General features: G+C 41.5%; 1 protein-coding gene across 16 annotated transcripts in view; it reads right to left on the bottom strand.

The window, feature by feature from the left end:
• Nucleotides 1-1,147: 1,147 nt before the first annotated feature.
• The window catches only part of RESF1 (retroelement silencing factor 1), a 42,528-nt gene continuing 31,925 nt past the window's right edge, over nt 1,148-11,750 (bottom strand). For 2 of the 16 annotated variants that reach the window (XR_009819978.1, XR_009819963.1), the window contains 2 exons: nt 7,369-7,625; nt 1,380-2,323 (listed from right to left, as the gene is read on the bottom strand). Coding sequence is in view for 9 of the 16 variants with exons in the window: in XM_062010421.1 (XP_061866405.1) it covers nt 7,793-7,896 (104 nt within the window). In the remaining 7 variants the exon portion in view is untranslated. The other 14 variants (XR_009819953.1, XR_009819954.1, XR_009819968.1 and 11 more) reach the window with 14 other exon arrangements.

Below are 11,750 nucleotides of genomic sequence, written 5' to 3'. Positions count from 1 at the left end.
GACCTTTAGAGATCATCTAGTCCAACCACCCTGCAGAAGCAGGGTCACCTAGATCAGGTCGCATCGGAACATGTCCAGGCAGGTCTTGAAGACCTCCAAGGGAGGAGACTCCACAGCCCCTCTGGGCAGCCTGTGCCACTGCTCCGTCGCCCTCACAGTGAAATAGTTTTTTCTTATGTTTGAGTGGAACTTTTTGTGTTCCAGCTTCATCCCATTACCCCTTGTCCTGTTACTATCTACTATAGAAAAAAGGGATGTCCCAACCTCCTGATCTTATGTTAATAAGTCTCCTCTTCTCCAGACTAAACAGCCCCAGTTCCCGCAGCCTTTCCTCATATGAAAGATGTTCCAGTCCCCTGATCATCTTGGTGGCCCTGCGCTGGACTCTCTCCAGCAGTTCCCTGTCCCTCTTGAGCTGAGGAGCCCAGAACTGGACGCAGGACTCCAGATGAGGCCTCACCAGGGCACAGTAGAGAGAGAGAAGAACCTCTCTTGATCTGCTGGCCACACTCTTCTTGATGCATCCCAGGATGCCAAAATGATAATATCTTGTTAAATGTCTTTAGAGTTTTATAAGACAGGCACAGCAACCCACCAATGCACTGTTTGTAGTGCAAACAACTGCTTTCCCGAGGCCTACCACATCCTGTACACTCCACTGACAACATGAATTTACAGTGTAGAGGTTTGCAGACATCTCAACGTAAAAACAGAGAGAGGAAGACTGTCATATAACAAGCCTGTCAGGAAAGCTGCCACAGTCCCAGGCTGTTCATTGCCCCTTCCAGAGGGAAGCAGTGTCCCTCCAGAGGGTTGCTTGCTTTGGTTTTTTTGGGCTGGCATCAGAAGCTCTCCTCCCTTCTGCAGTTGAAGGGTTGCAGAAACACACCCCAAACGTTTTACAATTGAAAAAAAACCCAAAAAAAACCCCAAGGTTACTTTGTTTTCCATCCTAATTTTTCATTGCCTAGGCTGCTCTGTTGGCAGGCAATTTCACAAAGATACGGTCTGATAAACTGACTTTGAACACTGAATCAATTGTGTAATTTAAAGTAAGAGCCCAAACTCAGTCAGTAAGTCATAAAGCAAAAAATTCATTAGAAAGAAAGCTGCAGTAAGCCACTCTAATAAAAGGGCATACCAATAATTTTATGTTCAAAGCAGACTTTAATGATAAATAATACTGTGTTTGAGAAGAGATTGAAATAATTGTTTATGAAATTACAATATACTGTTAATTTAGAAGAAAAAGAAGACCCAGAGACATCTTGATTTTAAGTGCTTCTCCACACAGACGCCCGATCCAAAGGCCAGGGAACATCCATCCATTCTCACCCATGGAATTTCATGTTATCCCATAGAAGGACAAGTTTCTGCAGAGCATGAATCAAGAATTGTAAAACCCTGGGTGTTATGAAACCACCAGGACAACTGTCAAGTGCCAGTTTCATGGCATCTGTACCAGGCTAAGAAAAAATTCAGGGCACTTTGGGATTCCAGTGCATAGTAAGCTGCACAATAAATGGCACAACAGATTAAATTTCACATCTCTCAAACTGAAGCACTTTAAAATCAGGGAGAGACAGAAGTGAACAGGGCAATCACCTTAGCTCCACAGCCAGAAATCAGATGGTTCGTACACCCCAGAGCAGGGGGTACCTCGTGCCCCAGTGAGAAGACGTCACGGTAACCTGTGACTCAAAAACCATTACTATTGCAAGAAAGAGACAGAGAGCAACAAAGGACTGGTGTGAAACACACAACTTTGGTGTGAAAATGTGTAGTGTCCTGAAAAATTAAAGATATTTGAGAGCAATAAAGCAATAAAAATCATGTCCACCAGCTTAATGCAAGGCTAATAATCATGGCAACTGAGGTTTGTACACCTATTAACTTATATCTTGCCTCTATACTGACACATTTTCAAAACAGTGTTGTCATAAAAATTATATTACATATGTATAGCACTTTATTTACATTAACCTAGTTTGAACTGATTTTTATCAACATACAGTTTTGCTTCAATTTTCTTTTTCTTGTGGTGTAAATCCAGGTTGGGGATTCAGTCACAGCTTTCAGTGGTCCTTCACACTACAGCTACAGTGATAATCCAAAAACTCTAATTTGTACACTGGGAAAAAAAAAAAACCCAAACAGCTAGTGCTGGAGAAGTGATAGTCAATTTTTTCATGCCAGGGTTACCTTTACTGTTAGTCCGACCAAAACGACCTCTTCAAGGACACACAAGAAGACCTTGGGCACAAGCACAGGCACATTGCAAGTTGATTTTACAGCAGAGAGCAGTGAGACAATGCAGACAGGCCTGTAAAGGACAGACATATGTAGCTGTTGAGCCGAACGCAGGCTCCTCTCTGCCATCTAGTGGATTTAGCAGTGATATTCAGATTTCTGTTTAACCACAGAATTGCAGAATCTCAAGGGCTGGAAGGCACCTCGAAAGATCATCTAGTCCAAACCCCCTGCCAGAGCAAGATCAGTTAGAGTAGGTCACACAAGAATTTGTCCCGGTGGGTTTTGAATGTCTCCAGAGAAGGAGACTCCACAACTCACCTGGACAGCCTGTTCCAGTGCCCCATCACCCTCTCAGTGAAGAAAACTGCCCAACAAATTCAAGTACTTCAAGAGTACAGAAATGATGGTATAACACTATGCCAGTTATGTGTGCCTTAACCTAACAGGTAACTATGGTAAACTTAGCAGTTTGCAGGTATGATAAATATTAGCAAAATGGTGTTATTAGTGTGACAAGCACTCCCAAAATTCTGAGTTCTCCCAGTTCAAGAAAATATGCAAGAGCAGCTGTTGGCCTTTAGGGTCCACACTAACGAGAAGTGTCCTACCTCATGCATCAAGATGGTCTAGAGAAAATGTTTGCCTTCGTAGCTATGAATTCTCAGTGGGATCTTCAATCCTGATCCTATTCTGCTGAGCCTACCTCTAGGTCCTTGATTTTGCTTTTTATCCTTTCAGTTTTGGTGACCTGTGACCTTCTGTATTTCCTCATTTATGCAGCCAGATTGCTCATCATCCCTGGGGAGTCATCTCTGAACCCATCCCAAAGGCAGTCTGCCACTCCATCTGCATCCTGCAGCTGCCTTCCTGAGGAGAGAGTTCCCCAGCCTCACCCAGAGGTAACTGATCACTTCACCCTTATTCTGCAGCTGTTTTAACCACAGTGCTTTTAACAACATCAACCCTGCGGTCCACCAGATGTTAAATCAGCAATTTATGTAAATACACTAATGCCAAGTCAGCAATTCTAGTACTGCTTTACAGTTATATTAAGTCAGTGATTTGGCCAGTCTCTATCCCATCAGAAGAAAGGAGAAATGTGTTTACACTGATTTGGCAATTTTGTCACAAGCTCTTCTCAACTCTATGGTCCTTTTTCTGTAGCAAGGGTCTGTGACCCCCTCTGCGGCCTCCAGCTTTTCCCTTACAAAAACCGAGTGTCACGGAGTGATGCATTTCATTCAGAAGAGAAGAGCAGCACTATGTTTATTGATATAAATCATCAGTTTAACAGTAAATTTGACAGTAAATGCAACAGTGGTTTCATGAGATTCTACAGCCAGGTACACTTGTTTACTGCAGAGAAGGCAGGGTCAGACAAAATTACAAGGGAGATCCTCCTGTTGACTCATCAGGTTCAGAAAGGACACCCTTGTGCTCTAAACTCCTCCTCAGAGAGGAGTTTAGCTGCAGCTGGATCCAGACTTAGTCCCAGATTTAGTCAATGGTTTATATTTAAAGGATTATACATGCACAACCAATCCTTTATAACACTATATATAACACTTAAGATTTCAAAGTTCCAGCGTTCTTATTAACAATTCACTTACTCATTATCTGACGCAAAAAAGATTCTCTTAACATCAAGGAGTAACCTTGAGAGGTGTCCCTACTCAAGGGGAGATCCTGATGTGCAGCCTGCTCATTTCTGAGCTCTGTCCCACTAGACTATTTTCCAACTGGTATGCTTTGGTTTAATTTAGTAGAAGTGTTGCCTCGGTAAATTATCATTAGTAAAAGTCATAATGGTAGTTTTAAGTGTCCACTGTACTGCTAAATGCTACAAAAAATAAGCAAAAAGGAAACCTCTCCATTTCAGGTATGCTAACAAAGGAAGAAACTTACATGTTTTTCACACAGGGATAGGAAAATGGAATTATTAAGAAAGATGAGAAGTGGTGGACACAGCCTTGAGAGGAAATCAAGTACTGATAATTCTTTTGGGTTCTTTGCTTGTAGGAAAACTGGACAGTCAACCACAGGAACAGAAGCTGCCATCCCATCCCCTGGCAGAGGTTTCTCTACTGCTACACAACAAAGAAAGCCTCAGGGGGCGTGAAAACATAAGCTCATGGTATGAAAAATACAGTAGGCGCAACTGGGGTTTTTTTGAGCTCTGCTTGTGAAAGGAGCTTAACAATCCTTGAGCAGATTCAATCATGTGATGATTTTTTCATGCCCATGCTTCTGCCACCTTTTTCCTTTTGCAGAACAAACAGCCCTTTTGCCATGGTTATAGACAACATTACACATTGAGCACTCACAGCTTCTGGGCATCCTGGAAGCTAAAACATGCCTAGGACTGGAGGACACCCAACTACGTGGTAATGTAACCTGCTGGAAGTGGGCAAGGAGTGGATTTGGTGTTCTTTACCTTCTTGTGCACTGCTTTCACAGAGAAGTGCATTGTTCCTTCAAGGCGTAGTAATCTTCCTCTTTAAATTTGTGGTGATCCACTGCCTGCTCACTCATCCCTTGGTGGGTAAGGCAATAGTGAAAAAGAAAGAGGAAAACCTGGGTTGAGACAGTGAGAACACTTACCAGTGACGGCCGTGGGTGAAACAGACTTACCTCAGGGAATTTAATTTAATTCACTGTCAATTCATATAAATATTTGAGTAGTGACTTGGATCTTTCTTTCAAAAAAGACACAAATATTTCTACCCAGGGAAAACATTTTTTCTTCCCCACTCCCAGGCCCAGCTTCACTCCATTGCTCCAGGCAGCTCCCCTTCCCCCTTGTTACCACCGTAGGGTACACTCAGTCCCTTCACTGAGGCAACAGGCAGTGCAGGGGACTGGGGTCAGGACACACCACTTCCTCTCTCCTGCTGCTCTTCCCTATGCTCCAGCGTAGGTCCTCCATGGGCTGCAGTCTCTTTGGGAGTGTACTTACTTCAGCATGGGCTCATTCAAGGACCACAGTCCCTCTGAGGAATTATCTACTCCAGTGTGGGTTCTCCAGGGTTAGTAGATACCTTGGGAATATTTGCTCCAAATTGAAGCACCTCCTCTTCCAACTTTCATGATCCTTCTATTGTTTCTCACTTTTTAATTTCCTCCTCCTCGCTCTCTTTGGTGTTTTCTACCCTTTCTCAAAGGGTTTCTGTTTTCCCTGAAGCATCACCAGTTCAGGTGGTAGACTCAGCTGTGTCCCACAGTGGATGCACTGTGGACCCAGCTGGAGCCAGGGTAACTCCTGGCCTCCTCCCACAGAGGTAGCTCATACAGCCTCCCCATGGCCCAAACCTTGCCCCTGACACCCAATACAAAATTATATACCTATTACCAGAAAACAAAAAAATAAATCACATGTTCATCTTATTAATCAAACAAGAAACCACTTGTTTACCCTCTAAATTTCCCCCTAGACTCTGATTAAGACGTTGCCTAGAATCAGAACCAAGAGGACATTTCAGCCTAACAAAACCGAGTAGCCCTCCAAAAATGTACCTATTTGCTAATTTTAAATTAATGAATCAAGCAGTTGACCTCTTAGTCACTGCTGGTCTTTCAAAAGAGAAGCTTCAAAAAGTAAATAGGCATATTTTCAATCCACTTCATTGTTGGGGCCTGGGCTATAATGAATGTTATGGAGTTAGCGGTAGCAGAAAAGGGAAGAAAGGAATGCCTATGTGATAGCAAGCTTGAGCAAGCGGGAAACCAAAACTGCAGATTGTAACAGAAACAAGGTCAAAGCAAAAAGACAGGACAGAGCATTAAACTAAGCATTGTTAGAAGACTGAATAGAGCACTCAATTTAGCATTGTATGATTGCTTGCACCTGACTAACAAATTGTAACATACATAACTAACAATAGTATAAAGTTAAGTAAATGTAAGGTAAGCATAACCATCGTCTAGTGTTAGAGAAAACTAACTGAAGGCCGAACAGATGGGGTGATATTTTAAGCACAATAAGTCTGATGTTTTAAGTACAAAAAGGATGGTGTTTTAACACAATAAGGTTGGTGTCTAAGTTGTTACAAAAATAAAACTTTGAGGCCTTATGCATAGCGTGTGATCTTCAGTATTAACTAATTGTCATGAATTGTAGCATTTGGAAAAGGTATATAAGTGATGATTATGTGACAATAAAAGGGAGCTGATGCACATTCTATTGGTGTCTGGTCACTCCTGTCTCGCACAATAAAGAAGAACCACTGTACAATGAAAAAGAAACCCTGCACTTCATGCTCACTGCAAATTATATCCACATCAGTGTTAATCACAAATGTGTATAACAACCAAAAAAGAGTTACAAAGCTGACAGGCCTACAGAAAGACAGAAGGGATTTTTTCTGCAGAAGTCCCAGGAAGCTCCATATAGGAAATGGCACTTGCAGCTGTAACATCTATACATTTAGTCATCACCAACTATGCATTTGATCCTTCTCCTGTGCCCAGCACACAGACCAATGGAGTAAGTAAGGTTCTCATCAAATATTGCAGAACAATTCTCTGCAGTCTCTTCTCTCTCTTGCAACAAAACATCCCAGGAGTACAGAAAATCTTAACATCCCTTGCACCAACCCATCACAGAGTGCATCCCCACCAGACAGCAGTGGGACTTCTCATCTTACCTTGTTGGGTTTTGTTAACCCTGAGAGTCTTTCTTTACACTGTGCATGGAAACCTATCACCTCAGTGCAAAATTAATACAAAACAAAAGCAATCTGGGACTAGTGTTCACAAATAAATTTAGTACAAGTATCCTCAGGATACAGTCATTACTAAACATCTCTTTCGTATCGCTCATATAATCAGGGTGAAGCTTTTTCAAAACACGTCTATGTGAGAGACAGCAGTGACTTACCCAGAATATGTATTGTTTTAGTAGACTACAAAGATGTCTTTCAACACTAATACCACAAATTCAACAAAGTTTACTGTACCATTAAAGCCTTAGAACCTTATTTATATATGTAGTTGCCTCCAAATTTTAAAGCATGTCATAATTTTGTGCTTTATTTGAGCTCTCTTTGCCACACTGTTTCTATACAGAATATCTTTGTGCCATAACAACAGTTTAAAATTGAAGGTTTAGGGACTTACACATTTAAGTCTTGTCTGTAGCTGTTAAAGGTCTTATCAGAGAAGAAATTTGCTTCGAATGTACTTGCACATTAAAATAGGTTCAGCTGTAGTTAGATCTAGATCACAGTGAGGAGTAGCATCAGGTTTCCCTACTGAAAGCTTTTCCTGTTGGCTCTTCTGCCGAGTTGTCCATCTGTACAGTAGTTGCTGGAGATGCCCAGAGGTGAACTAGACAGTACCAGAGACAGTCATGTCTGTTCTTCTGCTATGTAGATCTGTGCCAAGCCAACGTAACCGCAATAAGAGGTTTGATGTTAACATGTGACATTTATGCACGTTTCCAGACTGCCTATTCTATGGAGCAGATGGCCTTCCAGTTTTTTTTATGCCACTCCCTGTAGATACTCCTTGTAGCCATAATTCAGCTCCTTGCAGGTGTTCTCTAAGCAGCTGTCTGAATGGACAGCAGCAAATTTATCAGCCATGGCAATTTATCAAAGAGATTCCAATATTGGAAGAAATATGATGAAGATAATACACTGGAGACTGGAATTGAACATTAAAGGACATTTGTTTACGGAGCTTGACAAATTACCAATGTGTAACAAACCCTGACACACCTCAAGATAACTGCAACTGCGCTAATTATTCCATGTTGATAAGATCAGGCAATTTTCCCTCTGTCAATATCCCTCAGCAATTCACTTGTGACAATGAATAGGAAAACACCTGCATACCTATATGATTTTTGCTGTCATCTTTTTCTTAGTGTGTTGATATTTGCTCTAGGTGATCTTTGCTAGTTTACTGACACAGGGATTCTTAATATTTGTATGATGATTCCATTTGTCTTTTCCTCCTGCACTAACCAATGGGTACAGCAAGGAATCTCTTACACATCATATTTATAGCCAGTTTTGCAGACATTTCCTGTAAAGCGTATTGTCAGATCCAACTAGGATTCTGCAGGTAACTCCTTACATGAAAACACCTCTTCCATCAGCTGAAGAGTTGTTATGATCTTGCTGGTTTATACCAGGAAAACTGCCATTCGCCTACAAACTATGTGATGCCTTTCAAATATTTTTTACCTTTTTTTTCAGTTCTAACTAAATGTCCTAGAAGATGAATTTGAATGGTGGGCTTCAATCTCTTGCTGGGATCTAAGAATAGCATTCTTTTTTCTTATTTGAAGGATGACTACATGCACAGGTATTCATCTTAAGACTTCCTTCACATTCATTGTATATATAGCCTGTTATTTTAGATCTATATTGTTTTGTCTGTTTCTTGAAGTCCTACTGCAAGAACAGCACAGTCCAAACAACGTCCCTCAGGTCTGTATTGGTACTGCTCTTCCTAGTTCCTTATATCTTCAAGTACAAACAGTCATCTCTCTATGCCAAACTTAATTCTGGTACAGTTGAAAGGTGAAACGTGCAATAAATTCTCCTTGCCTAAGCTGCTTCTAGTGCTTCCAGCAATACTGAAGACATATTAACATATTAAAGAACCAAGCAGGGAGAGAAGCACGGTAAGTAGATGCTCCCTCACTGCTGCCATCAGCAATCTGTCTAGAGTATCCCCTATTCAGACCTGTGTTTTCCCTGGCCCAAACACAACACTCTAACTTCACCCCACATCCTGGTAGGGTACAAGTCAGCATCTCTTGTGGCTAGCCCACACATATGCTAATTTGTGGGATGAGTTCTCCTTGCCTTTACTAGTGTTGGGGGAAGGAAGGACTCACCACTTTCCTCATCTCAAACCACCAATCAGTGTTATCTTCTATGGGTTTTGCTTGATATTGGTCAATAAGAGTCGAAAGTTACTGGGTAGGAGCACAACAGCAAGTAATTTCTTTCTGAAAAATACCTAACAGGATGTAAGGGAAAAGCCCGATGAGCCAATTCACATAGAAAGTATTTTTTTTTACTCCTTATTAACGATGTCATTTTGGTCTGAAGACCATCTTTTGTGGTGATTTACTGCAGGATTATTTTGTTGCAAAGATTACAGGTTCTAACTTTCAGCTGTAGTCTATTGAACAAGTGCTGCTATGGCAAAGGAACTTGGTTTCCCACACACTTGAATTATTAGTGCCATAGCAACAGAAAACTGAAACAGAAGCAGGAAATGGAAGTGTAAAATGTTATATTTTAAGACTGAAGTAATTTTATGAATAATCTAAGCCAGTTTTACAAGATGAAACAAGCAATGCTCATCAGTTAGCACTGCACGAAGAAACACAAGGAGTGGTATGAACCAATCAGTACTGCAAAACACTTATGCATGTAGCCATACAAAGCAGCATTACAGAAAACAGACACCTTGGCAAAGTGTTTCTTCAAAAACAGCTCAGCCATTTCGAAGAAAAATGCGAGAAAAAATACGCTGCATTCCCTAGGAAGTTTCAGCATCTTTCTACTGATGATGAAGAGCTAGAAACCTGGACTATGTGTTCCTGGTGTGGCTGTGTGCTTTTTGTCTCCCACAGAAACATTACCTCCCTAAAAAAAAAAAGGGCAAGAAAACAAAATCAGGGCACCTAGCCTGGAAAATGCGTTTGCATGTGCCCAAGGAGACTTGCTGAGACTCTGAGCTAAGTGCTTCAACGTTCCCAATGCCATGGACATGTTCCAGTCCAAGCCTGCAGAAGGAAGTAAACTTTCTCACTTGCTTTTCTCATCAGCTACAAGATGCTACAGTAATTAGCACAAGAGATGGAAACAGTGAATCATTTTCTTCACAGGGTCTTAATACTGACAAACAGACAGCAAACAAAGTAAAACCAAAAAGCTCTGTGGCTTAAATGCAGAAATGTAAACATGGGATAGGCTTCACATAGTTGAGCTGGTAGCACCAGAGCTAGCAGCCAAGAAAAGCTTAAGGACTGGGGCTTTGCTGGGTTGAAAACAGGCTAGGGTCCTGCTAACAGAGGAAGACAAGTTGGAGTCCAGGAAAATGAGAAGCGAAAAACACTTTAAAGACAAGGTTGCAATGCCAACCTTGAAAATTCAACAAGAAGTCCCAGAAGGAAAAACAAAGTGAAGATGAAGGCAAGGTTTCCAAAAAGAAGGGCAAAATATTTAAGTCTAGGAAGACAGAGGGTTGAGGACTGGGACAGCGAGATAGTAAGTGTAGGCACTGCAGCCAAGTTTAAAGGAAGACTTAGTTTCACAGAGCAGGTTTCTAAGGGCTGTATTCTAGATTACAGCCCTCCTGTCTGCCAAGAAAATCACTCTTGTGAGCACATAGCTGTCTAGCACTCAGCTAATGAGGCATTAGTAGGAAAAAAAGATTACTTACAGTACCTGGGAAGGAAAGTACTGTCAGCACTGGATGTGGTGGTAACATTTCTCCAAGTTCCCAAGCCCAGAACTTTGTAACTTATGTTTTCCTGCATGGTTGCTGTGGGGTTTTTTTCTTGGTGACTATTCTCAGTTTACAAGGTCCAGGTCACTGTGTAACTGGACACACGGCAAGACAGTGGGTGTGATTTACAATATGTCATAACACTTATTTGAAGTAAATGTCCACTGAATTTAAGGCAACTGCATTCTTTGTCTGGTTGAAGGAAATAACAATGTTGTGGCTAACCAGGTCAAACCTGTTATCTTGCTACTACACAGTACTTCCACTTCACAAAATGGTATGGGGCAGGGCTCCTTATCAGGTCCCAGAGCAGGTGTGAGCCCAGTTTCTACACAGGCATTGTTTCCTGAGGCCAAAGATAGGCACTGCCTGGACAGGCCATCCTGTGGAGCCATGGCCTCATCACACCATCAGAGATACTCATGAGAGCTGGTTCCTAGTTTTACCTGTTGGAAGCAACTACTGAGCCAACTCGTGAACCAAGCAGAAAGGACGTGACCAGCCCATCTAGGCACAAGCCACCATGAAAACACAATCACAGAGCCAAGGTTCACTCTTTAGTATAAAAGAGGAAGAAGGTGTACCTGTATCCACTGGGACTCAAAACAGTCACTTATTAGGTGAAGGACATCAGTGAAGCAGACTTCTCCAAATATTTAGAATATAATCATCATGGGTCAATGGACTGAGTTATTTTATATTGAAAAGAATTCACTCAAGTATTTTCATATCACTATGCAGATAAAGCCCCAAAATTACTATTTGACAGGAACTATGTCTGTACTGAGTGCACTTAAGAATACAGTGAATCTCCAACTATGCAGCCAGCATAATATAGGTGTTCACTCCCAAAAAAACCACAAAATAAACCTTGTCAGAGTTGCCAACATTATTACAAAATTCTCCTGTGACAACATTCCCAACAAACTAATAGTTAAGCATCCAGTCAGGAAAAAGAAAAAAAGTCTAAGCTATTAGGACAGCTGTGCCAGACAGGAAGGGAGTTACAACCTCCTGAATAGTTT

This window comes from Colius striatus, chromosome 1 (assembly GCF_028858725.1).
Source record: "Colius striatus isolate bColStr4 chromosome 1, bColStr4.1.hap1, whole genome shotgun sequence".
NCBI classification, from domain to species: Eukaryota; Metazoa; Chordata; class Aves; order Coliiformes; family Coliidae; genus Colius; species Colius striatus.
The sequence above is the reverse complement of the archived record's forward strand: the minus strand, read 5'-3'. Positions and strand labels throughout refer to the sequence as shown.